The sequence below is a fragment of the Octodon degus genome, unplaced genomic scaffold (genome assembly GCF_000260255.1).
Source record: "Octodon degus isolate 3935 unplaced genomic scaffold, OctDeg1.0 scaffold00011, whole genome shotgun sequence".
In the NCBI taxonomy this organism is placed as follows: domain Eukaryota; kingdom Metazoa; phylum Chordata; class Mammalia; order Rodentia; family Octodontidae; genus Octodon; species Octodon degus.
In genome coordinates this window covers 12,806,183-12,832,843 of record NW_004524587.1, presented here as the reverse complement: position 1 = coordinate 12,832,843, position 26,661 = coordinate 12,806,183, and the positions used below count along the sequence as shown (strand labels likewise).

Below are 26,661 nucleotides of genomic sequence, written 5' to 3'. Positions count from 1 at the left end.
AGGCTGGTCTCAAACTCACAAAGAATGCTGGGATTACAGGCATGTGCCACCATGCCCGGCTCTAGGCCAGTATTTCTGTGGCATATTTGTCTTACTATATCTCTATGTTGATATTCCTTCCCATCTCCCTAGCCTTCCAACAGTGGCATATCCTCTTCCTCCTCGGTCCTTGGCAATTGCTCTAGAGTCTTCATTTACCTCTCTAGCCTTGCTCCTGCTTCTCTACCTGCTCTCTGTCTGCTGGGCTGCCCTGCACAGACCCTATCAGCAGGCTTCCTCAACCTTTTTTTGTTAGGTTGGACCAATAGAGGAAGAAGAGGGGAGTGAGGGTAGAGTATTTATTCCCTGGCTTCTAATCTGCAAGGTCATCTCAGTTTGGCCAAATTGACTGAAGATCATTTCTCTTATCAATCTCTGTAGGACCCTTCCCTAGGTCTGCTACAAATTTCCTGTCCTTGTCCCTTCCAGTGGAATATGGAAACAGCCCAGGTATTAATAGTCCCATTAGCCTGGCATCGTGGCTCATGCCTGTAATCCCAGTGCTAGGGAGGCAGAGGCTGGAAGATCATTTGAGTTTGAGACCAGCCTGGGCTACAAAGTAAGCTCAAGTCCAGCCTGAACTGCATAGCGAGACCCTGTCTCAAAAAAAAAAAAAAAAAAAAAAAAAAAAAAAAAAAAGTCCTATTAATAGAGTACCATACTGCTCTCCTTTATGATTTTCCAGTACCCTACCTGCCCCAACTATATAAATTATTGCTTCACTGAATCTTGTATAATCTGTATCTTCTTCAACTCAGTCTTATTTTCTGGACAGCAGGCTCATGTATATAGATGCTAGACTTGTACTTGCATAGTGTGTGTCTCAAGTACCTGATTTTTCCTCCTTAACCTGTCAGTGGCAACTCTATTCTTCCAGGTGTTAGGACAAAAATCTTGAAATCATCCCTGACTCTTTCTTTTGGTACTGTTCCTTATCTAATTTGTTCGGATATCAAAGTAGGTCTACCTGCAGTAGATAAATAAAATACGACCACTGCTTACTGCCTCCATTCCTGTCTACACTGGTCCAACTCCCATCTTCTCTCATCTCTGATAGCTTCCTACTTTCAGCTTCTGCACTTGCCCTCTTTCATTCTGTTTCAGAATAAAAGCCAAAGTGCTTACAATGGCCTGAAAGGCCCTTCATGATCTGGGTTCCAATTCCTTTACCTTTGTAACCCTTGTTTCTATTCCTACTCCTCACTTACTTTATGCCAGTAACACTGACTTTCCTTGCTGCTTTAAAACTGGCTGGCCAGCTGGGTGTGGCATCTCATGTCTTTAATCCCAGCACTCAGGAGGCTGAGGCAGTAGGATTACCATGAGTTAGAGGCTAACCTGGATGACATAGTGAGTTCAGAGCTAGTCTGAACTACATAGTGAGACCCTGACTCTAAAAAGAAAAAAAAAAACAAAACTAAACTAAACTCTGTGGCTGTAATGTTAAATGCTTCCCTAGATACTCACATGACTAATTCTCTCACATTATTCCGGTCTTTGTTCAAACATTTTTCTATAATACTGAACATCTTCTAATGTACCCAGAACTGTCATAATATCCCTTTATAATCATCTCTTCTAATCCCTGGAATTTTTTTTTTTTTTTTTTAGAACTGGGGATTGAACTCAGGTTCTTGCACTTCCTAAGCAAGCGCTTATTCTACTGAGCTATCTCCCTGGCCCCTGGAAATTAATGATTAATCATTTCTTTTTCTTTTTCTTTTTTTGGTGTGTGGTAGTAGTGCTTGAACTCAGGACCTTCACACCAAGCTAATTCTCAGCCCCTTCTTTCTTTTTCCTTCCTTCCTTCCTTCCTTCCTTCCTTCCTTCCTTCCTTCCTTCCTTTCCAACTTTCTGCAAAGCTTTATTCCAGAGGGGCTCAGTCCTTGGCAGCTGCCTTCCTCGTGGCAGCCAGCACATTACTCAGCTCCTCACGCTTCCTCTTGCCGTGGATGTGCGTCCCCACCCTTTTCTTTCTTTCTTTCTTTCTTTTTTTTTTTGGAACTGGGGATTGAACTCAGGCCCTTGCGCTTGCAAAGGAAGCGCTTATTCTACTGAGCCACCCTTTTCTTGATGTATTTGAGGGCGTGTCTGTCCTTGGAAACCTTGAGCAGCTCCATAGACCACTGCTTGCTCAGGGGGCAAAGCAGCACACCTCCGCACGAACTTGGTGTGTTTGATGAGGGTGTCCACAACAGGGGCTGTGCCTCGGTTTGTTCACATTCTCAGCCACCTTGTGGTCCTTGTTGAGGCCCACAGCCATGGGATAGTGGAGGGCCATGGCTACTGTTCTTCAATGGTTGCTGTGGCAGAAGCTCAGCCCTTTTCTTTTTCAATTAATTATTTGGTACAGAATCTCGCTATACGGCCTCATAGTGATCCTCCTCTGTCAACCTCCCCACCACTGGGATTACAGGTGTATGCCACCAAGCCCAGTTTCAGTGGCCCGCAGGGCACGTCTGGGTTCTGGGACCAGCACAGCATGCGGTACTGGGGATCAAACCTGGGTGCTTGCACTTGCCAGGCAGGAGCTTAGACCACTGAGCTATCTCTGCAGCCTTCAGCCCTTTTCTTATTTTGAGACAGGGTTTTCTTATTTTGAGACAGGGTCTTGCTAATTTGCTAAATTGTCCAGGCCAGATTTGAACTTGTGATAATCCTGCCTCAGCCTCCAAGAGTGCTGGGTTTCAGGTATGTACTGCCATGTCCCACTACCACTGACCTTTTGTCAGCCTGTAGTTTTGTCTTTTCTTTCTTTCTTTCTTTCTTTCTTTCTTTCTTTCTTTCTTTCTTTCTTTCTTTCTTTCTTTCTTTCTTTTTCTTTTGCGGAACCAGGGATTGAACTCTGACCTTTGTGCTTGCCAGGGAAGTGCTTATTCCACTGAGCCATCTCCCTGGCCCAGTTTTGTCTTTTCAATAGTGGAATTATATATACTCACCAGAAGTGATAAATTGAGATTCATCCAAGTAGCTGAATTTTACTGAGAATTCATTCATTTTCATTGTTGGGTTAAGTTACTTTTCCCATTATTGATGACAAATATTAACTCTCCCACCTTCTTAGAGGAGTAAAGGTTTATTTTACCTTGCGGTTTGTAGAGATTTCAGCCCATAGTCAGCTGGCTCCAAGGTAGGGCAGCATGGCAGGGGAGAGGCCATTCATGGTAGGGTAGGCAGAATGCAGCAGCAGCAGCAAACAGTGGGCAGTGAAGCAGGCTTCCCTTTCCTTTTTATCTCTTCTAGGCTACAAGCCTTTTGGGTGGTGCCACTCACACCCAGGGTGGACCTTCCATTATCTACATGCAGAACTATGCTAGTTTCAACCTATAGATTAATTTGGTACCACTCTTAATCCAGGATCATACATCCCAGATCCAGCCAGCTCCAAAAAGCCCCACCTACGAGCACGACAAGAATTTGGAACTGTAGATATCAACCAACAAGCCATAATAATTCCTGAGTAGTATTTTATTTTGTAGTTCTGCTACTTTATCCATTTACCCACTGAAGGAAATCTGGGTTATTTCCAGTTCTGTAGCTTAAGAATAAAGCTGCTAAAAACATTTGTGTACATGTTTTTTGTGAATGTTATCACTTCTCATAAATTATTAATTATAATTGTTTGCTTGCTTTGTTCACTGATGTGTTATTCTATGTGCCTAAAACAATTGCTGGTTCATGGGGGGGGGGCTTAATAAGTTAGTGAATGTGCTTTGTAACTTTAAAATGAAGACACACTTTATTGTAAATTCAGACACTCTGACTATATTCAAGGTAAACATCACCAAGCTTTAGACTATGGTCTCCGTAACTTCATATGGTCAACAGACAAGCACAATGACACTTGCAAATTAAGAATATAAAAGACCTTTTACCAAAAGTAAAGCAATCCTACTGTAATGTTTTCAGAGGCCATCTATCAGAGTCTTGATTTGGGAGGAGAGCGCTTAGGATGAGGCTGAGGAGAAACCTCTTTGGAGAATACTTTCACAGTGATGTCAGCCTAACTCATTCCAGTGCAGAAAGCAAGGCCACATCTTCCACCCTCAGGATAATCTAGAAAAAAACTTGCTTACAAAAGCAGAACAAGTGATGGTACCTCATATTTTATAACCAACTTAGTGTTAATTAATCATCTGCTGGGCTAAGAAAGCAGTGAAAGAAGAAGAAAAAATGATTATATGAGAGGTAGTTTTTATAAGGAAGATAATCAACTCACCCAAATATGTGTATTCATAGCCATAGGCTCTTCTATACTGTGAAAGATCTTATGGATGAGTTTAGCTGGCCACATAGCTGGGCAGGGGGACACATGTTTGTAATCTCAGTGCTTGAGGGGAGAAGGTAGAAGGATAGAAAGTTTGTGCTCAGACTGGACAATTAAGCAACTTAGTGGAATCCTGGGGGGAGGTCATAGGTTATGAATTGGACTGAAAAATACGTGGGTTGCAAAGGTTCTCATGCAGCTAGGGAGGACTTAGTGTGGGAATAATACAAAATACCATTAATATTAAAATAAATTAGAAACAGTAATTTTCAGGTTTTTCAGTATATGAATGTTTAATTAGCTAGCATAGTCCTTGGCTCAAGTGAAACTTAGTAAAGTGATCCATTGGTGGTGTGCGTCTGCTTTTGTTTAAACGAGTGTGGTGATTGGTTCAGAGGTGGTACTGTTGATTGAATATTGATTGCTAATATAGACTGAATGAACTTCTGAGTAGATCATTAGGGCTCTTTCATAATCACTGTAATGTTTAAGAGTACTCATTTAGGGTCCTGGCATGGTGGCACTCACCTGTAGTCCTATTGTTCAAGAGGCTGAGGCAGCAGGATCAATCATGAATTTGAGACCAGCCTGGACTTCATAGTGAGACTCTGACTCAAAAAAAGGAGTCATTTAAAATGTATTTTTTGGCTGGAGAGATAGCTCAGCAGTCTAAGCACCTGCCTGGCAAGCTCAAGGACCCAGGTTCCATCTCTGTCTGGTACTCCATGCTGTGCCAGCCCCAGGTGCTGAGCCAGCCACCGAAGCCAGGTATGGTAGCGCATGCCTGTAATCCCAGTGCTGGGGAGACTGAGACAGGAGAATCACTACAAGTCCAAGCAGCATAGGGAGACCCTGTACCAAAAACATTAAAGCTAAAAAAATAATAAAAATAAAAAAATAATAAAATGTATTTTCTTCAAGTTGGTAGTCTATTCTTATATAGTGCCTTAAATGTTTAAAAAGTATGTCTGTGTAGTCGGCAGTGACTGGAAACCTTAGGGATTTCTGCCAAGTTCTTGTGATCTAATCCTCTCTTGGAAGCACAAAGCAAAGTGTGTATTAAAATGCCTGAGTCAGCCAGTTCAAAGGATATTTTGGCTGCATCTGTGCTCGCTTTTGTAGGATGAAAAAAATCTCCTTGGTGACCTGAGACAGCTTTTACTCTCTCCACTGAGAAAAACATCCATTGTAACTATGCAGAGAAAGCACGCATCTATATACATACTCTATATCTAAATGTTACTGTTAGAGTTATTATGTTTTTGGTTGGTCATGGTGGCACACACCTGTAATGCCAGCACATGGGAATTAAGCCAGGAGGATTGCTGCAAGTTTGAGGTCAGCCTGGGTTACATAGTGAGACTTTGTCTCAAGAAAGGAAAACAAAGAAATTATTTTCTAGTATTATGCTTCATTTCAACAGATCTTATTAAATAACTTACAAGAAAATAGTTTCATCTCTTGTACTGATTATAATTTTTTTTTTTTTTTTTTTTGAACTGGGGATTGAGCTCAGGCCCTTGCGCTTGCCAGGGAAGTGCTTATTTACTGAGCCATCTCCCTGGCCCCAAAATAATATTTTTTAACTAAATCAGGGAAAGAAGAAGGAACCTACTATTTATTGGATATTTAGTGTTACCTTTGTGGATGAGGCCCTCAGAACAGTCAAATGTGTTCACATAGCTTTGAAGCTACAAATGTAGTTAGGATTTGAACCATACCTGCTTCCAAAGGTGTCTCCATCACCACATCATGCTACAGAGCTGTCAGCTGGTCACAGCAGATTGTTACCAAAGTGCCAGGCATGGTAGTACTTGCTTGTAACCCCAGCACTCGGGAGGCTGAGGCTGGAGATTGATGCAAGTTTAAAGTTTATCTGGGCTATAAAGTGAGTTCAAGGCCAGTCTGAACTACATAGCAAGACCCTGTCTCAAACAAACAGATTATAACCAAACAAAAGTGCAGGGCGGGGGGAATGGAGTACTTAATATAAGAAAATGGTGAGAACAGTTAAGCATGGTATACTATTTGAAATACATACATATATATATACGCACACACATTTGTGAATATATATGTGTGTGTATATATATACACACAAACATGTGTCTGTACAAATTCTTAGCACATCTAACATCTCTCTGAAAGATTACACAATGATTGCTTTCATGGATGGAAACTGGGCAGCTACCAATCTTTATTACTTTCATTTTAAAATTTGTATATCTTCTTTTGAGTTTTGCTTTATCTGCACATAGATTGATCATCCCTCACCCAAAAATCCAAAACACTCAACATCCAAAACTTTCTGAGTATAGGCATGTACAGACACCACAAGTGGAAAATTCTACGTCTGACCTCATGTGACAGTGAAAACATGCAAGAACACTAAAACTATTGTTTAAAATTACCTTCAGGGCCTAGAGATGTGGCTCAGTAGTAGAATTCTTGCCTGGCATGCATGAGATGTAATATAATAATGAATATTTGTGTCCAGACTGGGTCTCATCTCCAAGATATCTCTTTATGTGTATGTCAATATCCTAAAATCCAACACTGGGTATGATGGTACTTGTGATCCCAGTACTCAAGGGGCTGAAGCAGGAGGATTACTGCCAGTCCATAATGAGCTGGGGCTACATGAGGAGTTCAAGGCCAGTGTGAACTGTACAGCAAGACCTTGCCACAAAAAGTAAAATTGAAAAACCTGTGGTCCAAAACATTTCAAATAAGTGATACTCATATTACCTAATCAAAAGGGAAACCTTTTTTGTGTGTTTGGCGCCAAGGATTGAACCCAGGATCCTGTGCATGCTGGGTTAAACAAACTACTATTGAGTTACACTCGCAGTCCTAATTTAATATTAATATCCTTTTAAAATAAAATATGAAAAACACTTAAAAATTGAGAGAAAAGAAGAAAATCAGCTAAGTACTATCACCCCAATGAGTTTCTTTCCAGTCTTAATTCCTATAGTTTTTCATCTCCTTGTATTTCTTTTTTTTTACTAAGAGTAAGAAAATTTATTGGAGAAGAGGAATGGGAATAGGAATAGCTCCTAAGAGACAGGAGGGGTTCTGGATGTATTGTCCCCTTTTCCTTATTTTTCATATAACTGAAGTATAATTTTGTACCATTTGCTTTAACATTTTACCGATTATTTTCTCTATAGTTGTAATGTTAGGCTGCACGCCTGTAATCCCAGCACTCAGGAGGTTGAGGCAGGAGGGTCATCGCAATTTGAAACCAGCCTGGGCTACAAAGTGAGCCAGCCTGAGCTGCATGGAAAGAACTCATCTTAAAACAAACAACAAAAATATGTTAAAGCTAAATAAAAAAAAAAGGGGGGGCCGGGGAGATGGCTCAGTGGAATAAGCACTTCCCTGGCAAGTGCAAGGGCCTGAGTTCAATCCCTCGTTCTGCAAAAAAAAAAAAAAAAAAAAAAAAAAAAAATATATATATATATATAATATTTATATATATGTTAAAGCTAACTTAAAATGTATCAAGGCAAAATATTACTATTTAACTTTCAGTGTACAGCACCTTAAACAAAAATGTTAGCAGTTAATGCGTGAGATTCTACTGTCAGTGCAGTTTCAGACAGGATCCTTTGTTTCTTGTCTATAAGTGGGGTTATTAGAACCTACAGAGCTGGCGTGATGGTGCATACCTATAATACTAGCACTGGGAAGCTAAGGTAGAGGATTACCAGTACAAGCCTAACAGGCGATTTAACACTTTAGGGAAGGGCTGCAGAGATAGCCCAGTGGTCTAAGTGCTGGCCTAGGCAAGCACAAGAACCTGCATTCGATCCCTGGTACTACATGCCCTGCCAGCCCAGCCCCAGGTATACTGAGCTGGCCACTGAAACCGGGCAAGGGGGTGCATGCCTGTAATCCTAGTGCTGGGGAGGCTGCAACAAGAGGATCACTATAAGACTGAGCTGCATGGTGAGGCACTGTATGAAATACATAAAAAGAAATAAATAAAAATAAAAACAATTTACTGAGGTTTCAATCTCCAGTACTACCACCACCTAAAAAAGAGAGAAAAAGAGAGAGAACATAGAGGATTGGTAGGACCAAATGAAAATACTTCTACTTCACAAAGTTAAATTATGATTATGCTTGGGGCCGAGGAGATAGCTCAGTAGAATAAGTGCTTCCCTGGCAAGCGCAAGGGCCTGAATTCAATCCCCAGTTTAAAAAAAAAAAAAAAAAAAAATTATGATTATGCCAAATGACTCCCAAGTCAAGAGGCTGGTATATTCATACCTGTCTAAGCCCAAATAACTCATTAAAACTCTGACATTTGGGGCCGGGGGATGGCTCAGTAGAATAAGCGCTTCCCTGGCAAGCACAAGGGCTTGAGTTCAATCCCTGGTTATACACACACACACACACACACACACACACACACACACACACACAAACTCTTGACATTCAAATCTATCTACAGTAAGATCATATTATGTAACAAGAAAGGGGGAAGTTCATGGTTGTACACATCTGTAATCCCAGGCAAGAGGATCATAGATTTAAATCTAACCTGCAATCCTGTTTCAAAATAAAAAAAAGAAAGACTAGGTATATAGATCAGTGTGATTCATCAGAGGTTGGGTTCAGTCCCCAGTACAGAGCAGAGAGAAGGGGTAGTCAAGGGAGACTAAGTTAAAATATTTATTACTGTCATCTCTCCTTACCCCCAAATTCCCTCTGGCTCTTATTAAAGGAAAAAATACTACATGAAGAAGTCAAAAACAACTAAAAAAAAAAAAAAAAAAAAAAGCCATTCCTAAGATATCTGTTTAGACACCTTGTAGCCAGAATTCTAAAAGCAGGGTGGAGGGGACAGGACACCTGAGAACATCAGCATTAACCAGTGAAGCCCATTCAGATGGTTATAAAGTTCTGTACTCTGAACTTTTAAGAAAAATGTATAAATCTTTTCACTAAAGTTATCTTCTCATATAGTATAAAATTATGTACAGAATAAAATTAGCTGTAAGCATTAGCTGTACAAAGACCTGAAATGGAGGACAGGAAATCGCAGAGCCTGAGGTAGGCATTATTTTATGATAGGTTCTCAGCATCCCCAAATTCCTCTCATCTGGGAGGTCAGACTCAAAGCTGCACCTGGGTGGTGACAGGCTGAAATGCGGGCATGCACCAGAGGCTCAGCAAGAGGCCACTAGGGCCGAGCAGCAGGAAAGGGACGACGTCCTGGTCTCCACTGGCAGCCTTGGGCCTTGTGGAAGTGTGAAGGGCTGTAGAGCTGGGCTGTCTGTCTCCTCCGCTGGGCTCAAGAGAAACTGTCTTAAAGACTGATATTAGCTATGTTTTTGGAAGTATTCCTCATTATTTTTGAGGTTTATGTCTGCTAGTAAAAGTTTTATAGAGCCCCACCCCCGGACACGCTGAGTGGGCCACCAAGTCCAGGCGTGGTGGCGCTTACCTGGAATCCCAGCGCTGGAGAGCCTTAAAAAACAGGAGGATCACTACAAGCCCAAGCTATGTAGTGAGACCCTGTACCAAATACATTTAAAAAAAAAAGTTTTATAGGCTTCTAATGCCATATAATACTTATCCTAGCTATTATATTGTTAAGCATTGCCAATGACCTTTTAGTTTTTCAATTCCAATTTCTATTATGATCTTTGAAAGGAGATGCAAAACATGTATTGATGGTAACAGAGGTAATGATGCCTGATTTATCTTTATTCGGCTTTATTTTTACTTTTTTTGGGGGGGGCGGCGCAGCCTGACCTGGGGGCGGGGCTGGTATGGCATGTGATGCAGGGGATTGAGCCACAGTTCCTGCACACTTGCCTAAGCTTGCCTAAACAGATGCTTTAGACCCCTGAGCTATCTTGCCGGCCCTTGTACTTGCCAGGCAGGTACTTATATCCCCGAGTCCTCTCCCTGGACAGCTTATCTCGAATATATTTTATTTTTGAACATTTTTTTAGAGCTATAACCTATTTACATAGCTGTCCTGCTTTGTGGGGGTATTCCTTCAGGGAAGGATCCATTTCTCACTTGGCTTTATATTTTCAACAACTAGCGTAATACCTGACACTTGATAGATAGCTATTGAATATTGATAAGGTTGGATCAAATTAAACTAGAAATACTTGTCTTTATACAAGAAAAAGGCAGATAGGGATGGTCCACTCACCTATAATCCCAGCACTTGGGAGGTTGAGGCAGGAAGATTATGAATTCAGGTTAGCCTTGGTTATAATAGCAAGTACAACGCCACTCCATACAATTTAGGAAGACCTTGACTCCAACAAACAAAAAAAAGCATGATATATAATCTGTCTTTCCGATATTTAAAAAGTTCTCATGTAGGGGCCAGCAGATAGCTCGGCAGGCTAAAGCACCTATTTAGGCAGATGCAGGGACTGGGGTTCGACATGCTGAACCGGTGACTGAGACTGGGAGTGGTGGTGCATGCCTGCAATCCTAGTGCTTGGGAGGCTGTAAACTGGAGGATTACTACGAGTCTGATGTGACTAGTTTGATCCTGTAGACCCTGTACTAAATACGAAAAATAATTAAATAAAAGTTGTCATGTGCAAAAGAGATTAAATTTGTTCTATATGACTTCAGTAGACAAAACCAATGAGTAGAAATGATGGTAAGTTTCTAAGTATTAAGAGTTGTTTAAAGTTACATGGCACTATCTCAGGAGATGCTGAATCTATCTCAAAGAGATGGCTGTCTGGTTGTCAGGCTGGGGATATAGCTCAGTGACACAAATGCCTGCCTGGCAAGCACAAGGTCCTGAGTTCAATTCTCAGTTCCATCAAAACAAAGAGATAGGTGTCTTATATGGCATAAGCCTGGAATCCCAGCACTCTGGGAGGCTGAGGCAGGAATACCCCAGGTTTGAGACCAATCTGGGGAATTTAGTGAGACCCTGTCTTAAATTTTAAAGAGGGAGGTATATTATTTGGTATAAAAGCCCTGGGCTCAAGATGCAGTAACTAACCCACTCTCAAAAGAAATAGATTTGTTTTGATTTTTTTTTCACTTTGCTGTAGATATTGCATGTACATGATATGCTTATTTTTATCATTTTTCACAGAAACAAAAATACTAACCAACTTATTCAATTTTTGTTCATAGTCAAGTTTATCCGAGAAGTAACACCATATATCAAGAAGCCATCCCTAGTATCAGATCTGCCATGGGAAGGTGCAGCTCCCCAGTCACCAAGCTTTAGTGGCAGTGAGGACTCTGGTTCTCCAAAACACCAAAACAGCACCAAGGACAGGAAAGTCATCCCTCTCAAAATGTGCTTTGCTGCTAGAAACCTAAGCATGCCGGATCTGGAAAACAGGTAAGCTGTATGCAACGAGAACATCAGACGTTTACCTTTTAATTGAAGGGCTTGCTGCCATATTATGTATCTTTGATTCTTTTTTTTGTTTGTTTTTTATTGTGGAACCCAGGATTGAACTCAGGCCCTTGCGCTGGCCAGGCAAGTGCTTATTCTACTGAGCCATCTTCCTGGCCCCTTTGATTCATTTTTGAAGTTCCTTGTTTAAAGTATTTCACATATCCATGGTACACATGTGAAAGTGTGTGGACAGACAAAAGAAATTGTTAATGTTGTTTACCCCCGACGAGCGAAATAATAGGAGAAGCTATTGTGTTGTTTCTGTTGGGTTTCTTTTAAAAGTTTAAGACAGTATGGAAATATTTCACTTTACTTATAGGTTTGTTCCTAAAAGATTATGATGTGTGTTGCATCATGTAAGTATAGCACATTTTGATCTTTAAAGAAGTTTTAAGGGCCCCAGGGAGATGGCTCGGTAGAATAAGCACTTCCCTGGCAAGTTCAAGGGCCTGAATTCGGTCTCTGGTTCCGCAAAAAAAAAAAAAAGTCGTAGGCCAGCCATGGTATGCACACCTATAATTCCAGCACTCAGAAGGCTAGAGCAGGATGATTGCTGAGTTTGAGGCCAGCCTGGGCTACAAAGTTTGTGAATTCAAGGTCACCTTGAACTGTATATTAGGACAATGTCTCTAAAATAAATAGATAAAAAAATTGAAATTCTACTGTTTTTTTGTCATAAAGTAAAACTTTAATTGTTTTATTTTATCTTGTCTGTTTGAGACAGAGTTTCACTATGCAGTTCAGGCTGGCCTTGAGCTCACTCTGTACTGTAGGCTGGCTTTGAACTCATAGCAATCTTCTTGCCTCAGCCGTCTGAGTGCTGGGATTAAAGTTGTGCACCACTATGCCTAGCTAAAATTTTAATTTGTAAAGCAAGGAATTGCCTCTGTTTCTTAAAACTATTAAGGGGGATCCAGGGATGTAGTTCAGCAGCACAGTGCCAGCCTGATATGTGTGAGGCCCTGAGTTTGATTCTTTGCACCAAAAAAATAAAAAACAAGAAAAATGTTGTGCTAGGTATGGTGGCACATGCTTGTGATCCCAGCATTCCATGGGCTGAGGCAGGAAGATTGCTGTGAATTCAATACCAGCAGAAGCTACATAGTGAGTATAAGACCAATCTGAAAAATAAATACATAAATACTTCATCACATTGGATACATTTATATTGGGGCTTTGTTCTGTTTAACATGGACTTAATACACAATAAATAGGGAGCATAGAGAAGGAATTAAAATAAAGAGACTATGTGATAAAGAAGAATAGATTATAACTAAAATTACCCACTGTCAGGCCAAGGACAGTAAAAGACTGTATTACAAATCATTTCTGGGGATACCTATATTAGTGCTGCTGGTATTAGAGAAAATAGCAAAAGTATTACAAAATTTCTGTAGAAATTTTCTGACAATACCAAAACAGTGAAAAAAGAAAGGAAAGTGATGTGACTTAGCTATATTGTTAAAAGTTATGTTGTCTTTGTCATCCACCAAGATATCTTTTAGGAGCTGGTAACCTTGGCCTTCCTAGAAACTTGAGGCCTGTGTGTTCGTGCTCTCTCTCTCTCTCTCTCTCTCTCTCTCTCTCTCTCTCTCTCTCTCTCTGTGTAAAAGCTGACATCATTTGTTTTTTGGTTTTGTGGTATTGAGGATTAAACTCAGGGCCTTGCATGCTATGCCACTCAGCGACATCCCCAGCTCTATGTTTTCTTTTAGTGTATATATTTATATCTTGAAGATATTTGGTGTGATCAGGTTAGAACCAAATGGAGAGGCTAATTTATCACTACAAGAGTTGTGTGAGTCTTCTTTCAAGTTCCTAATTTTATATGAAATACCAAAATGTATAAATGATTTCTGCTTTTTGTTAACTAAATTAGAAATAATTAAAGGTTACTCCTATGATACTATTACTTAAACTTGTACTCGTGTGTGTGTGTGTGTGTGTGTAATGTATTCACAGCTTGGACTTGTAGTGATACTCTTATGTTCAACCTCCCCGGCACTGGGATTACACGCATGCATCACTGTGCCTGGTCTAGTTTGCTGGCTCAGCACTCCCAGGGGCGGGGCTGGTGTGGCATGTGGTGCTGGGGATTGAACCTCAGTCCCTGTGCTTGCCTAAGCAGGCACTTAGTCCACTGAGCTATCTCGCTAGTCCTTCAGTGTGGTTTTTAGAAAAGAGAAAAACAGTAGTAGAATTATAAGTAGTTTGGTAATAATTATCTATCATGTTAGTTATACTCATCAGGATCTGAGCCTTTTTCCTGTCTTGGTAGAAAAAGTATGTAGACTCATTGGCATACTGTGGCTTAGTTATAAGAGTTAGAAGATAAAGTTTAAAAGGTAGGCCTGATTTTTTTCATATAGTTTGATTTCTTCCTGTATGAAATAAAGATTATAGGAAAATTCAATGAGGAAATGATTGGAAAATTGACATAGTAAATTCCTAAGATATTATAGGTACAGATAGTGTCTTTGTGTAAGATCCTTAATTTCTCCCATGTTTTCTATGCAGAATGGTCATAATGCCTATTCATCTGTGACTGGGTAGTCTCCTTCTAAAAGTGGCTCACCAAATGAACATTGCCAGGTTTCCGGTGCTCACATCTGTCGTTGGATTCCATGTTCTTCTCATCTCAAACTAGGATTGAATGAAATGAGAAGAAAATGCTGACAAAGTTTATTTGAAAAAGTAAAAATGAAATGTGAGAAAGAAACTAGCTCAACATAGCATACTTGGACTCAGTAAAAGCAAGATAAAAATATACCCTGAAGGACACAGAGCAGGCTATCCTGAGGAAAGCCACCATAATGAATGAGCTCTTCTTAGTATCTGTTTCCTTTTTTAAAAAATCTTTTTGAGACAGAGTTTCACTATATGGTCTAGGCTGGCCTTGAACTCACTTCGTAGCCCAGGCTGGCCTCAAACTTGCAGAAATATCCTCTGCCTCAGCCTCCCAAGTGCTGGGATTACAGGCATATGCCATCATGGCTGGCAATGTCTGTGTCCTTATATGCCATCCAAACCTTGAAAGAATCTAAGGACTTCTACATACGGGTCCTGAGAGGCAGTGCCAAGATTCCACACCTCTCTTCATAGCCAGTCTAAGCCACACTCTATCACTGATCTCCGAACTGTACTATAGAATTGCTTCAAGCTTGAATAAGATAATATCTGTAAAGTCATGTGGAGCTGTTTAGTCCTTAATTTTATATCAATTCTGTGGAGGAAATTTCAGCTTATCTATTTTCTTATTGAAGGTCACTGGAACTATTTATAGTATATAGCTGCTTGTTTTGGGGGGTTTTTTACTGAAAAAAAAAGTATATATTTAGAATTAGCTAGCTGGACTGTTTAGATGATCCCAATTTTGCTGGCAGCATCCAGTGCATCATAATCGGGAGCCAGTCGAGCATATTCCTTTTTCTCTCCATCAGGCCTGATTAGGGTATTGACCTTGGCAACATCGATGTCATAGAGCTTCTTTACAGCTTGTTTGATTTGGTGCTTATTGGCTTTGACATCCACAATGAACACGAGAGTTGTTGTCCTCGATCTTTTTCATGGCTGACTCTGTGGTCAGGGGAACTTGATGGCATAGTGGTCAAGCTTGTTTCTCCTGCGAGTGCTCTTCTGAGAGTATTTGGGCTGCCTCCAGAACCGCAGTGTCTTCAGACAGCGGATGGTAAGCAACATTCATATTTTCTTCTTTTTTGTGGCTGTGGCTGCCTTTTAGCACAGCCTTCTTGGCCTTCAAAGCTTTTGCTTTGGCTTCAGCTTTGGGAGGGACAGGGGCTTCCTTCGTTGCTTTCGGCGCCATCTTGGTAAAAAGGCCTATAGCTCCTTATTTTGAATACTGTTTTTGTACAAGTGTTTTTGTGGACAGACATTTTCATTTTACAGAACAAATTTAGAGGAGTGAAATTGCTAAGTCAAAGGATAGGTGTATATTTGATTTTAAGGAAATTTCAGGACTTGCTAGAGTTTATTCTAAAGTAGTTGTGCCATTTTATATTCCCACTAACAAAATATGAGAGTTTCCCTTGCTCCATGTTCTCTCCAACATTGGTATCACTCCTTTTTTCAGTTTTGACACAGGGTCATGCTAAGTTGCTATGTTGCTCGGGCAGGGCTGGAATTTATGATCTTCCTGCCTCAGCCTGTCAGAATGCTGGAATTATAGGTATGCACTACTCTGTCTGGCTTGATATTACAGGCACGCACTACTGTTGTCTGGCTTTTTAGTATTAACCATTCTGCTGGGTATGGATAGGGATCTGTAGTTCATCACTCAATTTTATTTAAAGGCTTTACTTTTCATTTTTATTTTTGCCACTACTGGGTGTTGAATCCACAACTTTTGTAGTGAGCTACTTCCCCAGCCCTTTTTTATTTATGCATTTATATATTTATTTTTATTTATTTATTTTTTTGGCAGAACCAGGGATTGAACTCAGACCCTTGTGCTTGCCAGGGAAGCGCTTATTCTACTGAGTCATCTTCCTGGCCCTTATTTTCTCTCTCTCTTTTTTTGAGTCAAAGTCTCACTATGTAGTTTAGGCTGGTGTCAAACTTGTGAAAGTTTTTCTGCCTCAGCCTCCTTAATACTGGAATTATAGGCATGTGCCAGCACACTTTGCATAATTCATTTTATCTTATTTTTTACATTTCTTTTGACATAGAATCTCACCCTCTCAAGGCTAACCCCAGGCTGGCCTTGAATTCACAGCAATTCTTCTGCTTCAGCCTCTTGGGTAGTGGGATTACAGGTGTGCATCACTAGGCCCAACTATGGTTTTTATTTTGAGACAGGGTCTTACTATGTTACTCGCCTGTCTTAGCCTCCCAAGTGACTACACCCTGCTGAAATTTTCTTTTAAAACAATGCTGGGCATGGAGGTACATGCTTGTAATTCCAGCACTAGGGGAGACTGAGGCAGGAAAATTGCTTCAAGTTCAAGGCCAGCCTGGGATGTTACTTAGTTCAAGACCATCCTAAAAGGGTCGGGGAGATGGCTTAGTGGAATAAGCACTTCCCTGGCACACACAAGGGCCTGAATTCAATCCCCAGTTCTGAAAAAAAAGGCCATCCTAAATTACATAATGAGGCTCTGTCTCAAAAAGCCAAAAAAAGAAAGAAAGAAAAAAAGCAAACCAACAGGAGTAGACTAGAGCTGAGCCTAGTGGCACGTGCCTATAGTCCCAGTGCTTTAGAACATTTTGTATGAACGAAGTGCATGAACATTTTGGAAGGCTGGGGCAAGAGGATTATAAATTTGAGGCCTACCAGGACAATTTAGCAAGACTTTATCTCTAAATAAAAAGGGCTCAGCTCAGGGGCGTTGGTCTCAGTGCCTAGTTCTGCAAAACAAAAGACTCGCACTAGACTTTGGGTATTCCTTTGTTCCTTATAACAATCTATTTCCTATTCTTCCAGTTATTAATAATACAATCTTTGATACTGTGATTTTTTTAGAATTTAGATGTGTCCAAGATTGTCCCAGGAATTATGAGAAGTTTAGATACCTTTTCAGAACATGAACATTTTATATCTAGAGAAGGATGAACTGTTTCCTATCTTTACTGCTACGTAGGTTAGGAGGAGGAGTGAAGAAAATTTCTAGCATGTCTTAGCTGCCAAACTTTCAGCATATGTCTAAAGGATGTTATTCTCATTACAATGCCAAAGCAATCAGGAAATAAATAGCTTCAAAATCTTCAGCCTGTTAATGTATGGTTTAAACTGTCTGTCTGTCTGTCTGTCTGTCTGTCTGTCTGTCTGTCTCTCTCTCTTTTTTTTTTTTTTTTGGTGGAACTGGGGGTTGAACTCAGCCTCTTGCACTTGCCAGGGACACGCTTATTCTACTGAGCCATCTCCCTGACCCCTGTATGCTTTAAACTAAGGACATCGCTACCTCTCCTCATCCTCCATTTGGTGGGACAAAAATGGAGCAGAATCTTTTGCTAGGATGAGGTGGGGCAGTCACAGGCCAAAATAGACCGTCAAGTGGCCATTTTGTATTAGCTGTGTGCTTTATTCCCACTTGCAAAGGTAACCTGTGCCACCAGTTCTCCAAGCTCTTATGGATTGTATAGCATGGGTTGGTGGGATTTGGCTCTTCCCACTTGCCTAAGTCTAACTATTAAGCTCTTGTGTCTGCTTGCCAACTTTGAAAAGTTCATTAAAGATACTTCTCTTTTATCCTTCTTGAGCTTGTCAGGTTGTGCTTTTTTAAAACCCTCTAAATTTGACAGTGACTTCTTACATCTTAAAAAAAAAAAAAATTGACAAGTTCAACTTCATCAAAATGTAAACCAGGACCAGGCAGATAACTGAGTGACACAGCACCTGACTGGAAAGCACAAGGGGGTCCTGAATTTGATTCCTGGTTTAAAAAAAAAAAAAAAATAAACCATCTCTTAAAAAAACAAAAACCAAAACTTAGAATGAGAATGAGAGCTGAGCATGGTGGTTTAAGGCTGTAATCTTAGCACTCAGGACGTTGAAGCCAGCCTGGACTACATAGTGAGTTCAAGGCCACCCTGAACTACATAGTGAAACCCTGTCTCAAAAAACAAGAGACTGGGCATGGTGGTGTGCGCCTCTAATCCCAGCACTTGGGAGGCTGTGAACAGGAGGATCACTATGAGTCTGATCTACTCATTGAGACCCTGTACACCCTGTCCTATAAAAAAAAAGAATAAATACTGTTAACTGAAACAGAGGCCAAATAAAGGCTAATAATGAATATTAAGCTATTTGTCAGAGGTCTGTCTTCTTTCCAGGCTTTGATGTCTAGGCCTTGATCATACTTAACATGTAGGAATTCCTAGCCTGGGATGTTGGCACATGTCTGTAATCCCAAAATTGTGAGATGCTGAGGCACAAGAATTGCATGTTTGAGCCAAACTTGAGCAATTTAGCAAGGTAATGTCTTGAAAAAAAAATTAAAAAGTGGGGATGTAGCTCAGTGTGAAGGACCTAGGTTCCATGTACAGTACTGCAGAAACAGAACCAAACAAAGCCAAGAAAACAGAGGAAAGAACTAAGGGCTGAAAAAAAAAAAAAAAAGAACTAAGTGCTGGCCAGATAGCTCAGCAGATTAAAGCACCTGCTTAGGCAGAGGCAGGGACCAGGGTTCCATCCCTGGCATGCCGAGCTGGCCCAGCCCCAGGGTCTCACAAAGACAGTGATTGAGACTCGGCATGGTGGCATGTGCCTATAATCCCACTGCTTGGGAGGCTGAAAACAGGAAGATCACTATGAATCTGATCTGTGTAGTGAGACCCTGTAGACCCTGTACTAAATACATAAAATTTAAAAAAAAGAAACTGCTGAGCATGGTAGCACGTGCCTGTAATCCCAACACTTGTGAAGCTGAGACTGGAAGATCACAAGTTGGAGCATAGCCTTAGCTACGTAGTAAGACCCTGTCTCAGAAAAACAAAAAAGGAAGGAAGGCAAGGACAGATTAACCAGAGTTCAAGTGAGGATGAGTAATTGTCAGATAAAATATGGCAACTTAAAATATTTGGAATTGTAAAATTTGTAAAGATATTGCAAAAGAGAGGAGCTCAACTTCTAGGCAGAAATGCTAGTGGTAAATTGCTTTCTTATCACAGGCAGTGCAGAATCTAAGGACAGTGCTTCAGGACAGCAAAACTCTCTTCAGAAAATAAAATCTCAGGTCGTGGAGATACCTCAGTAGTCTAAGCACCTGCCTCTGCAAGCCCAAGGACCTGGATTCAATCCCTAGCACCGCATGCCTCGCAGGCCCTGCACTGGCCTGGCCACCAAGACTGGGCGTATTGGTGTGTGCCAGTAATCCCAGCATGGGGAGGCCTAGACAGGAGGATCACTATGAGTCTGAGCTGGGTAGCAAGACCCTGTACCAAATACTTAAGGAAAAAAATAAAGAAAGTCTCTTTGGTACTGGCAGTTTGTCAATTTTTAACCTATTAGGGAAATCACTCCTAACACTTTTTTGTTTTCCCCTTGGAAGATGTGTATTCACTGTTAGAACACAACAGTATGGCCTCCTATCATGCTGAGTGCCCATAATCGCAGCAATTTGGAGACTGAGGCAGGAGGATTGCAAGGTTGAGGCCACCCTGGGCAGCATAGAAGAACCTGTCTGAAAATTTAAGAAAAGACTGTAGAGTAGCCCAGTGCTCCCTAGGTTCAATCCCTAGTGCTGCAAAAAGCAAAACCAAGAGCAGGGATCTAGCTGAGCAGCATAAGCACCTGCCTAGCAAGCATAAGGTCCAAGTTCAATCTCTGGTACAGAGGGAGAGGGAGAGGGACCAAAATACGTGTGTGTACTATTTAACTTAAAATTTTTGTTTGTCTATGTTTGTTGGGTGTGATGGCGCATGCCTGTATCGCCAGCACTGGAGAGGCTGAGGCAGAAGGATCAGCTATGAGTTCAAGGCCAGCCTGAACTACATAATGAAATCTTAAAGACCAAAAGAAAAAAAAGTTTGTCCGAAACGCACAGCAGGACCAAAAAAAAGTGCTTTACAGAGATAGAGAGATAGACAGCCAGAGAGAGAGAGAGAGAGAGAAACAGAGAGACAGTGGATCCCCAAAATTTGCTGGAATTAGGTTCCTAGAGCACCCACAATTTGTAAAAATCTGTGAATTTCAAATATGGTCAGGAAAATACCTACAAATGTCTATTTTTAAAGTTTAAGTCCTAAATATACTAGTCTCCTACAGTTAGTAATTTAATTTACTAGAATACTGTATTAATAAACCCTTAAAAGGGTCAGGGCTTTTTGGTGGCATCTTAGGGATCTTAGGGGTTTCTTTGTTGTTGTTTTTTATTTTTTGGTGTTTTTTTTATGGAACTGGGGATTGAACTCAGGCCCTTGCGCTTAACAGGGAAGCGCTTATTCTACTGAGCCATCTTCCCAGCCCAATCTTAGGATTTTAAGAACAAAATCTTTAAAAAAGAATCAAGTTATATCATGTACAGGTACAAATTCTCAATAATGTGGGATATAAACTTAATCAATTTTAAAAAATAAGAAAAAGAACAAAACCAAGAACACTGATAGCTACAGGCGGTACAACAGCCTGTTACACGGGAAGGCGGGTGCATCCGCTGGAGATGGGCGATGCAGCAGTGGCCAGTCAGCAGCAAGGAGAACTGAGTACTGCTCTCGGATGGGCTGCTTGCAAAACTCCACCAGAACAAAGAGTTGTGGAGGACATTAGTGATTTCCGAAATGGGGTGGGAGAGGACCCTTAACAATTACTAGGTTATGAGGAAAACTCCTCAGGGGACTGAGGTCACGAACTCTGAACTGGAGATTGAACCTAGGGCTTCTGTGCTTGGCTATATCCCCAGTCCTTTTTTTATTTCTTAACTTTGATACAGGGTCCCAGTAAATTGCCCGGGCTCTGCTTGAACATTGGATATTCCTGTTTTAGCTTTTCAGAGTGCTGGGATTACATATGCCACTTACATGTTTAAAACTTTCAACTAATTTGTATGGTAACATTTTAGTATATGTGTTGCTAAAGGGAGCACAGAATGAGTAACATATGAGTTGCTTGTTTTGTTTTGTGAGGATGTAGGTTTTGGTTTTGCTTTTTTGTTTGTTTTGATTGGTGGTTTGGTTTTCGGTTTGGTTTGATTTTTTTTTTTTTTTTTTTTTTTTTAAACAGGGTCTTGCTTTGTAAATCAGGCTGATGTTGAACTCACTATATAGCCCAGGCTGATCTCAAACACACAGTGATCCTGCTGCCTCAGCTTCCTGAGTGCTGGGATTATAAACAAACCACCACTCATTGCTGTGTCCAGGCAACCTTTGAAATATAGATTGTTCTTAGTTTAGCACTAACACAAAATAATCATCTTGTTGATTCTTAACTGTATTTCTTCTGGGACTCAGTGAATGATTTAATCATATAATGTTATGCAGACACTAAAATGATTCTACATTTTCATGAAATGTAGTATTCTTACTGAGTGCAGTGGTTCACATCCATAATCTCATCTACTCAGGATGCCAAGGTCAAAAGATCACAAGTTTGAGGCCAGCCTCAACTACATGGTGAGACCCTACCTCAAAAAAACAAAAACAACAAAGGCAGGGATGTAACTTGATAGTAAAGGACTTGTCTTGCATGTTCAAAGCCTGGGGCTCCATTCCTAGAGTTAGAGGGAAAAAAGTAATAGTCTGTTAATTTGCCTTTTCTTTATTTCACATAGTATAAATTTCAGTTTATTATGGGTTGGTAAGTTCTGTGCATTGTTTTGTTTTGTTTTCTTGTTTTTTTGAAACAGGGCTTTGCTCTGTAATCCAGGCTGCCCTTGAGCTCTTTGTGTAGTCCAGGCTGGCCTCAAACTCACGGCAGTCCTCTTGCCTCAGCCTCCTGAGTGCTGGGTATCTAAGTATTTTTTAAAATATTAGTTCCTCATTTAGAATTGTCCCTCTGATATTCAGCAAGCTTGCTTTCCATTTCTTTGACAAGGAAATTAAAATAAAGCAAAATGTTGTCCCAACCATGCCATAGGTCCCCTTGGCTTAGCACCTTACAGCAATACACCATGACAACCCATCCAGCAGTCTAGTCTTTTTGGTATTTACTTTCCATGTGTAGTTTTATTTTATTAGTACATGTTTACAGTATATACTGACTGCATTGTCAAGGGAAGTTGCTATGTACATAACACATCTTATTTCTTTTTATTTCCTCCATGTGTGGTTTTAGCTGCACTCTAAGGAATTAAGAGAAAGTGTCACTATCTGAGGAATGTATAATTAAATTAGATTTGCAGTTGTGCACGTTAATCTCTGTGGTTGGTGTGGTGACCTCTGACCCAGCTCATTTTTTTCTTTTCTTTTCCCACACAGATTGATAGAGCTCCATTCTCCTGATAGCAGGAACACACTGATCCTCCGCTGCAAGGATACAGCCACAGCACACTCCTGGTTCGTAGCTATCCACACCAACATAATGGCTCTCCTCCCACAGGTACTGGCTGAACTCAATGCCATGCTTGGTGCAACCAGTACAGCGGGAGGCAGCAAGGAAGTCAAGCACATTGCCTGGCTGGCAGAACAGGTAGGCTGGAGGTGGAGCAGGACCATACTGGTCCCCATTCAGAGCCAGACTAGGTCCCCCACTGCCTCTACGTGTAATATTTATCATACAGCTTTCTCTTGGATACCTACCTTGTAGGTCTTTTGTTTTTCAATTTTTTGTTTCTGTTTTTCTTACCCTTTAGCTTCTTACTCATTATCACCTTTCCTAGAAGAATTAACTGTCATGGCACTCACCATCACAATGCAACTTAAAGGAGGGTTTTTTTTAATGTATTTGGTACAGGGTTTCACTATGGCAGCGCTGACTCGTAGTGATCCTTGTGTTTTCAGCCTCCCCAGTGCTGGGGTTATAAGCATGTGCCATCACGCCCAATCTTGGTGTACAGAGCAGCATGTGGTGCCAGGGATTAAACCTCTGTCTGAGCTAAAAGGAGGTTCTTATTACTACCCTTTTTTTTTTTTTTTTGGTGGAACCAGGGATTGAACTCAGGCCCTTGAGCTTGCCAGGGAAGCACTTATTCCACTGAGCCATCTCCCTGGCCCCTATTATCGCCTTTGTTGAAAGGACCTTTTTTCTGTAGGAGGAATCAAACTCAGGACCTTGCACCTGCCAGGCAGGAGCTAGTCTACTGAACTATATCCCTGGCCCACAATTTTATTTTATTTTTTACAGTTTTATTTTTAATCAGACTTGAAGAGCTAATTTTCACACAGTGAACAATAAGGCACAACTATATACAGGACTTTTCAGTATTTTGCTCTTCAGATTTGTTTTTGCTGTTCAAAACTATTTTAAGTTCAAACATGCTTCTTTTCCTGTCATTTAAAACAATTTTAAAGAAAACTTTTTCTTATATATTTAAATAGTAGGCAGTTTTTGTGGGTTTTGTTTTTTGTTGATTTGTTTTGGTTTTTTTAAGACATGTACTCTCTATGTATCTCAGGCTGGCCTTGAACTCACTAGCTAGCCCAGGCTGGCCTTGAATTTACAGCGATCCTCCTGCTTCAGCCTCCAAAGTGTTGGGATTACAGGTGTACACCACTACACCTGGCAACAAGCAAATTATTTGACAAGTAAAATACACATTTAGACATAAATCTCAAATATAAATATTAAATTGAAAATATTAAATTTGGGGCCAGCGAGATAGCTCAGCAGACTATGCATCTGCTTTAGCAAGTGCAGGGACCAGGCTTCAATCCCCAGTCCCACATAATGCACTGACCCCACCCACTCCCAGGCATGCTGAGCCAGCACCTGAGTCCAGACATGTGGCGCACACCTATAATCAATCCCAGCTCCAGGGAGGCTGAAAACAGGAGGATCACTAGGAGTCCAAGCTGTGTAGTGAGACACTGTACCAAATACATAAAAAATGAAAAATAAATAAATAAATTTGAAGCAAAAACTTCCATAAATTTAAACTTATTTTAATCATAAAAATATGTATAGTTCATTAGGATTAGAAATACTACAGGATAGTTTTTGTAAAAGGACTACGTGGCATATAACTTGGTATTGACAATTGTGGGTAAAATGAAATTAAATAGGCATGACTGTGTTTGGGTAAAACTCTAGAAAAACAGGTGATGACTTGGCTTTAGCCTAGAGATCGTAGTTTCTCCAAGGCGACAGACTCTAGTTTGCACCCCTGCTCTGGGAACAATACGAAATACACAAAATATTGCACAAGCCATTAAGCAAAAGTAGGGTTGTCATTCATAACTGGAGGATGAAGAGAGAAACAAGGAAGCCTAAGAGGATATTGAGTGAAAGGAACGAAAGAACTGAAGATTACAAGTTATTTTAGATCCCAGGTTTAACCCAGAGAGAGTGAAAGTTCCTACAGGGCATTGAATTACATCCTTCACTATCACTGACCCAGAGGATTGAAAGGGGAAACTAGGGGTTTGGGGATGAGGGTTCAAGTACTAGCTCTGTTTTTTTCACTGATTTTTAGGTCTTTGTCAATTATGTTTCCTCTCCTTAAATCTTAGTTCCCTCCTGTGCAAGCAAAGGGGTTTTATTTTAATTTTTAAATATTTTATTAGTAGATACTTGCAGTATATATTGACTACATTCATCAAGGGAAATTACTATAATAAGAGACTGTACTAGATCATTGGCTGGCAAAAACTATGTCATAAAATCAGTCTCTAGAGTTCTCTTGTCTGTGTCTGTCTGTCTTTTTCAGATTTTTAGGTTTTCACTATACAGTCCAGGCTGGACTTGAACTGATTGTGTAGCCAGGCTGGACTCCAACTCACAGTACTGAGATGACAGGTGTATACCACCTCACCAGGCTTCGTTTTAAATTTTAAGGGTTTTTTTTTTTTTTTTTTTCTTCCTCGAATGCCTTCAGGGCACTTTTGGCCAGTGGGAGAGTTGTGAGGTTCGAACTCCAGGAACCTGAGGCTGACAGCTTTGTGGAAGCAGCCACTTAAAGGACTGAGCTAGGGCCAGGCCCCCTCATTTTAATTTTTAAAGAGTTTCCCAGCGTACCCACCCCTATCCTCCAACCTAGCAGAATCCCAGTTTTTTTCTCCAATTTTTAAATTTTAAAGTAAAAGTTGATTTTATTTATTTAGAAATGGTGTTTTCTCCAACAAAGTTTCAATTTGGTAGGTAAGTCTGTGGCTGGGCCTGGCAATCTCATGATATAGTTCCCCAGATAATAATTCTACAGGGTCAATTTTGATGCCAATAGTTTTTCATTAACTAAAATTTTATGAGCACTTCAACTAAAATTATTATAAGCTAAAACACAAATGTATATCAATCATTCCTATGAAGCATAAGTAGGATAGGCAAAGAAACTAGTGAAAAATCATGGGATAAGTACTTAGACTGAAAGATTTAATGTTTTAGTTATGTTATTATTGTTTCCTTCCTTCTTTCCTTCCTTCCTTCCTTCCTTCCTTCCTTCCTTCCTTCCTTCCTTCCTTGACATAGAGTATTGCTATGTAGTCTAGGCTGGCCTCAAGCTTGTGGCAACCTTCCTGCCTCAGCCCTTCAAATACTAGATTTACGGGCATGCGCTATCATTTCCAGCATGTTTCTATATTATTTTTATATGCTAGTTAGAAAACTAGGTTGAGGTGGAGCGCACCTGTAATCCCAGCACTTGGGAGGCTGAAAACAGGAGGATTACTACAAGTCTGATCTGTGTAGTGAGACCCTGTAGACCTGCACTAAATACATAAAAAATTTTAAAAAGAAAACTGGATTGAATAATTGTTCTGTTCTTTTAGTAATATTGAAAATATTCATGGTTTTTAAAAGGTAACAAATTCCTATGTTTCAGAATCAAAGAGTTAAGTCTTGCTGTTTTTCCTGTTCCCTACCCATCTAGCTAATTCCCATCTCCTTTCCTCTAGCGAAGTGATCATTTTTTGTTCCTTCATAGTGGATCTTATGATATTTTCTATTCTTTTAAGAGAAAATATTATAGCATGCATACAACTTTATACTTTGTCCCTTTTTCTTCTTTAAACAGTGTTTCTGAAAAGGAGTCTGTAGTAATGCAGAGAGCTACCATCTTTTTAATAATTATAAAGTATTCCATTGTGTAGATGTTGTTGAATAAGAACTTTCTCTTACTTTGTTGTTACATATTTGGCATCACAGATGATGTTGCAATGGATAATCTTGTTACTGCTTTCATTCATGCATTGTCTAGATTCTTTAGTTTCTAAACTCAGAGATCAAATAACAAAAGAACCTGTGATATCTGAATACATTTGATTTTCAAGATTCTTAGTGGGGCATGGTAATGCTTGCCTGTAATCCGACTACTCTGCAGGCTGAGCAGGGGAAGGTTGCAAATTCAAGTTTACCCCTGGGGAATTTAATGAGACTCTCAAAATAAAAAATAAAAAGGGG

The 26,661-nt window shown here is 40.3% G+C and overlaps 1 protein-coding gene across 1 annotated transcript in view; it reads left to right on the top strand.

Annotated features, from left to right (window-relative positions):
- The window catches only part of Sntb2 (syntrophin beta 2), a 116,896-nt gene that overhangs the window by 54,715 nt on the left and 35,520 nt on the right, over window positions 1-26,661 (top strand). Inside the window, exons 2-3 of the mRNA XM_004625828.2 lie at window positions 11,444-11,657; window positions 22,587-22,797. Of these exons, the coding sequence (XP_004625885.1) occupies window positions 11,444-11,657; window positions 22,587-22,797 (425 nt within the window). The remainder of the gene's footprint in view (window positions 1-11,443; window positions 11,658-22,586; window positions 22,798-26,661) is intronic.